Source organism: Aegilops tauschii, chromosome 5 (assembly GCF_002575655.3).
Source record: "Aegilops tauschii subsp. strangulata cultivar AL8/78 chromosome 5, Aet v6.0, whole genome shotgun sequence".
NCBI classification, from domain to species: Eukaryota; Viridiplantae; Streptophyta; class Magnoliopsida; order Poales; family Poaceae; genus Aegilops; species Aegilops tauschii.
This window is the reverse complement of record NC_053039.3, coordinates 423,313,097-423,318,750: the sequence shown is the minus strand read 5'-3', so window position 1 is coordinate 423,318,750 and position 5,654 is coordinate 423,313,097. Positions and strand designations below refer to the sequence as shown.

Below are 5,654 nucleotides of genomic sequence, written 5' to 3'. Positions count from 1 at the left end.
AGATCATAGTTTGTTAGTTTTCAATGAAGTTTCTGATTCATACTTGACATTGTGAATAGATTGTTACTTTAGCATAAGAAATCATATGACAATATATATATATATGTTGCTGTTATAAGAATGATCATGATGCCCTCATGTCCGTATTTTATTTTATCGACACCTCTATCTCTAAACATGTGGACATATTTTTCGATATCGGCTTCTGCTTGAGGACAAGCGAGGTCTAAGCTTGGAGGAGTTGATACGTCCATTTTGCATCATGCTTTTATATCGATATTTATTGCATTATGGGCTGTTATTACACGTTATGTCACAATACTTATGCCTATTCTCTCTTATTTTACAAGGTTTACATGAAAAGGGCGAATGCCGGCAGCTGGAATTCTGGGCTGGAAAAGGAGCAAATATTAGAGACCTATTCTGCACAGCTCCAAAAGTCCTGAAACTTCACGGAGGCAGTTTTTGGAATTAATAAAAAATATTGGCGAAAGAATCAACCAGAGGGGGGCCACCCACCATCCACGAGGGTGGGGGCGCGCCCTACCCCCCTGGGCGTGCCCCCCTGCCTCGTGGGCCCCTCGCAGGCCTATGGTGCCCATCTTTGGCTATATGAAGTCTTTCGTCTTGGAAAAATCAGAAGGAAGCTTTTGGGACGAAGCGCCGCCGTCTCAAGGCGGAACCTTGGCGGAACCAATCTAGGGCTCCGGCGGAGCTGTTCTGCCAGGGAAACATCCCTCCGGGAGGGGGAAATCATCACCATCGTCATCACCATCGATCCTCTCAGCGGGAGGGGGTCAATCTCCATCAACATCTTCACCAACACCATCTCATCTAAAACCCTAGTTCATCTCTTGTATCCAATCTTTGTCTCAAAACCTCAGATTGGTACCTGTGGGTTGCTAGTAGTGTTGATTACTCCTTGTAGTTGATGCTAGTTGGTTTATTTGGTGGAAGATCCTATGTTCGGATCCTTTATGCATATTAATACCTCTCTGATTATGAACATGAATATGATTTGTGAGTAGTTACGTTTGTTCCTGAGGACATGGGAGAAGTCTTGCTATAAGTAGTCATGTGAATTTGGTATTCGTTCGATATTTTGATGAGATGTATGTTGTCTTTCCTCTAGTGGTGTTATGTGAACGTCGACTACATGACACTTCACCATTGTTTGGACCTAGGGAAAGGCATTGGAAAGTAATAAGTAGACGATGGGTTGCTAGAGTGACAGAAGCTTAAACCCTAGTTTATGCGTTGCTTCGTAAGGGGCTGATTTGGATCCATATGTTTCATGATATGGTTAGGTTTACCTTAATACTTCTTTTGTAGCTGTGGATGCTTGCAATAGGGGTTAATCATAAGTGGGATGCTTGTCCAAGGAAGGGCAATACCCAAGCACCGGTCCACCCACATATTAAATTATCAAAGTAACGAACACGAATCATATGAGCGTGATGAAAACTAGCTTGACGATAATCCCCATGTGTCCTCGGGAGCGCTTTCCTTCATATAAGAGTTTGTCCAGGCTTGTCCTTTGCTACAAAAAGGATTGGGCCACCTTGCTGCACTTTATTTACTCTTGTTACTTGTTACCCGTTACGAATTACCTTATCACAACACTATCTGTTACCGATAATTTCAGTGCTTGCAGAGAATACCTTACTGAAAACCGCTTGTCATTTCCTTCTGCTCCTCGTTGGGTTCGACACTCTTACTTATCGAAAGGACTACGATAGATCCCCTATACTTGTGGGTCATCAGCCTGCAGCCACTGGATCCTTGGAGAGGAACCCACACAATGGCCCTTCGGTGATCACCACAATTCGCAGCTCGAGAGGCCGACCGGTGCCGTGGTCTGCTACCGGATGGCGCCAACCACACGGAGGACGCCATCATAGGCTGAATCCACGCTATGGAGGCCCCCATCTGGTAGACCTGGTTGTACAAGCTTTGGACGAAGCCCTCCATGGCAGCCCACGAACACGAGCATCGATGAGGATGCACACACACCTGCACCAGGTCGAGCACCCCATCACCACACGAGTAGCCCCGTCACCTCTGTTGGGCGTTGAGATCCGTCACCAGGTCCCGCACCCACATGCTCGCGGGAGGAGCAGGTCGCCGACGAGGGCCCCCGCCGCTATCGTCGCCCGCATGAGCTTTGCCGGCGGCATCCTCCGGTGGCGGCGGGGAGGAAGGAGGGAGTGTGAGGGGAGGTTGGGCTACAGGGAGGCGGTGCCGCCCGAGTAGATTTAGGAGAGAGGGAGGGGGAGGGGGTAACACTCTTTAATTAGGCCTTGAGTGTCGTAAATGATCTAAATGGACAATGGATCATCCTGCTTAAGTGTCACGTTAAATTAAGACCATTCGCGCAATAGAAACATTTTTCATTAGCCCACACAACGGTGGTCTCATGTCCTGAAAATTTTGCAAGTTTCGGTTTAATTCAGCAAACAATTTGAGTAATCGGAGACCAAGGGGAAGAAGAAGAAGTCACCTTCGTCGCTGTTGTACACCATCATAATCTGCCATGTCATCCCAGTTTATCGCTTCATTCGTACCCATTCGGTCACGGGAACGGAAGTACGAGAAGAGAATGGGGTTGCTCACTCTTTCGTGCCATGGCTCGTCTGTTTTCGCTAACTGACTGTATGCAGACGTACGTGGTATGGCTAGCTCGGTGGTCTCGACCCCATGCACGTGGAAAGACTCAATGGAACCCTCCAGGTTTTTCTGACTTTTATTTATGTCTTCGTCCTCTCGTGTGCATGGCACTTCAATCAATAGTACGACACCGTACATGAAATGATGTGAACAGCTATAGCACTGATCCAAATCGAATTATACAGTACTCATTTGTACTCGTATGCAGTATAGTACTCCGTCGGCCGAGGTCAGAGGCTCAGAGCCTGCCGTCGGCGGAGGTCCACCTGTCGAGCATGGCGAGGCACTCCTTGGGGCGGTACTCGGGCGCGGTGTGGCCGCCGCCCTTGACGGTGGCGAAGGTGAGGTTGTGGGCGTACTCCGTCGTGAACCCGGCGACCTGCCGGTTGGCGTACCACGGCCGCCACGGCGCCACCGCGGGGTACCCCAGCGTCCGGATCCACGCCTGCGTGCCCACGAAGGTCATGTCCATGTCGTGGTCGCCGTTGTACACCAGCGCGCGGTAGCCGCGCCGCGTCAGGTTGGCGTGGTACGGCACGGTGCTGGCCACGTCGTGCCGGAAGTGCGTCAGCGTCACGCACCGGCTCCACGCGCCGACCGACCCCTCCCGGATGCCCAGCGTCGCCCTCACCTCCGCGTCGTCGGCCCAGGCGTACGACAGCCGGTACCCGTTGTCCCGGCACTCCACCGGGAGCGCCAGCCGGTCCGCCTCCTGCACCAGCAGCCTCGCCGACCGTCTCCCCGTGCCTGTGGAGACGATGCTGCTGATCGGGGTCGGAGGGCGCAGCGCCAGCCCGCACATGGGCTCCAGGATGTGCACCGGGTTCACGGCGAAGGTGGCCATGGTGATCGCCATGAGCGCGTTGGCGCACTGCGCGTTCCGGGGCGTCGTCACGAAGTCCCCGCCGCAGCTGCCCTTCGCCGCCTCGTAGAGCTCGTCGGAGATGAGCCCCATGCCGTGCATGAAGGGGACCTTGCCGCCGGAGTCGTACTTGTCGTCCGTGCCGGCGTTGCCCACCAGGTACCCCTTGAGGTTCAGGCCTGCGCTATCCGGCTGGTCGGCGATCTCGAGCGCGGCGACGGGGACGGTGTACCCGGAGTAGGAGTCGCCGCCGATGTAGAGCGGGTTGGAGGCGAACTCAGGATGATCGGCGATCCAGCGCTGCAGGAAGACCCGGAGGTGCGTGCCGGTGCCGGTGAGGCTGACGTCGAGGCCCCGCTCGTCGCGCGCGTAGGAGAATCCCGTGCCCACGGGCGCGTCGAGGAAGATGACGTTGCTGACCCGGGTCCACGAGTCCTCGAAGTAGACGAGGCGCGGGAAGCCCTCGGTGTAGCCGGCGACGTCGAACTTGAGGGGCCCGATCTCGAAGAGGAGCCCGGAGAGCGCGGAGCAGCCGGGGCCGCCGGTGATCCAGAGGATGAGCGGGTCCTCCCGCGGGCTGCGCTCCGACTGGATGAAGTAGTAGAAGAGCTCGGCGCCGCGCGCCTCGTCCACCTCCACGTACCCGGTCTCCAGGGCGAAGGGCAGCGGGCCGTCGAACCCCTTGACGTGCGTGATGGTGTTCCTCTCCTTCCCCGCCGCCGGGTGGCCGTGGCCGGCGGTGACCACGAGGAGCAGCAGCAGCAGCAGCAGCTTGGCCATGCCCATGCACATGTCCATCTCGAAGCAAATCAGCTGGACAGCGGCGCTAGTGTGTGGAGGAGTGGAGGCAGCTATGTTGCAGCGTGCGAGTGCAAGTGGCGACGCCGTCCGTTCAGATGTAACAAATGTGCCGGCGTGAGCGTGAGGACCTAAGTAGATCTTATCGAGATGAACGGCGCACACGACGTATGTACGAGAGGTGTGGTCACTGATCACGTAAGCTACTTGGTCGGTTTCCGGAGAGCCCGATCAACAACCTCGATCGGCAATCCATACGTCCGCTTGCACGAACGATGATGAGAAGTAAACTCGCGACCGCGACAGCATACTAGGCCCCGCAATTTTCTCCGTACGGTTCCAAAGACGCAACCCTGACCGTTTAAAAACACTTCACTTCCCCCGCCAGATTCTAATCAAGCTTAATCTCTCGATTCGTCTTCTTCTTTTTTGCGAGTGTCGACTCATCTTGTTTTTTTTTTTTTTTTTGCGGGACTCATCTATTATTATTCACCTGCAGAGTGTAAAAACCGTTTGGATTTGTGGTCCTATGTTCAAACTGAAAACAGTTTGATAGAGAGAATAGTGATTGGATGGTTAGAGCAACTCCAATAGCTCTCCGAAACCCTTTCCGTAAAAGTCGTCTTACGGAATGTCTGTATAATTTAGGGTAAATTGTCTCACACCTACTTTCCTCAGTTCCTTTCTCTAAAATCATTTTTTTCCTATTTTCCATTATACAAGCATACAAATGACCTAGGGCCCGCGTCGGTGACAGGGGCGAGCAGCGACGCGGCTCGAGGAGGCACGCCGGAGAGTGGCGGCGCAGGATCATGTGTGTCGGCAGTGGTTCGACGCGACGAGTGGCATCGCGTTGCGGTGGCGACCCGGCATCAAGACGAGGCGCGCGCCCGGAACTTTCAGACTGTTTTCTGCCAGCCAAATACATGGGAAGGGCCATTTTCCTGTAAAGCTGAGGAAAGTTGGGGTGAATTATACGGGATCCCCTAAAAACAGAGGTTTTACAGGATTTGTTGCCGGGCAATTTTTGCCTCAACTTTCCAGTAGTTCTTTTTATATGAATATAAAAGCTATTGGAGTTGCTCTTAGGAGGGTGGCGGTACCCCGGGCTATAGGGGTCAAACCTCACGCAATGCATATTATTATTATTTTCAGCTGAAGGCGATGTTCCTGTCAATAGCTAGAGTATGTGATGACGGTAGGTGTTGTGTGATGTGTGAGTGTATGCATGTGTGAACATACCTTGCAACTCCTCGATGTTTCTAGAAAAACACTGCGATGCATATGATCGCCTAGTCAACAAGATGAGTTAAGAAACTTGGGCAAA

The 5,654-nt window shown here is 53.1% G+C and overlaps 1 protein-coding gene across 1 annotated transcript; it reads right to left on the bottom strand.

Annotated features, from left to right (window-relative positions):
• Window positions 1-2,710: 2,710 nt before the first annotated feature.
• On the bottom strand, window positions 2,711-4,589 carry LOC109751775 (serine carboxypeptidase-like 2). The gene has a single exon (XM_020310665.4). The coding sequence runs from the start codon at window positions 4,325-4,327 to the stop codon at window positions 2,906-2,908; it is 1,422 nt and encodes a 473-aa protein (XP_020166254.1). The 5' UTR covers window positions 4,328-4,589; the 3' UTR covers window positions 2,711-2,905.
• Between the last annotated feature and the right edge of the window lie 1,065 nt (window positions 4,590-5,654).

What these genes read in the sequence shown, in the direction of transcription:
- LOC109751775 (XM_020310665.4), bottom strand. Translation starts at nt 4,327, where the DNA reads ATGGACATGTGCATGGGCATGGCCAAGCTGCTGCTGCTGCTGCTGCTC.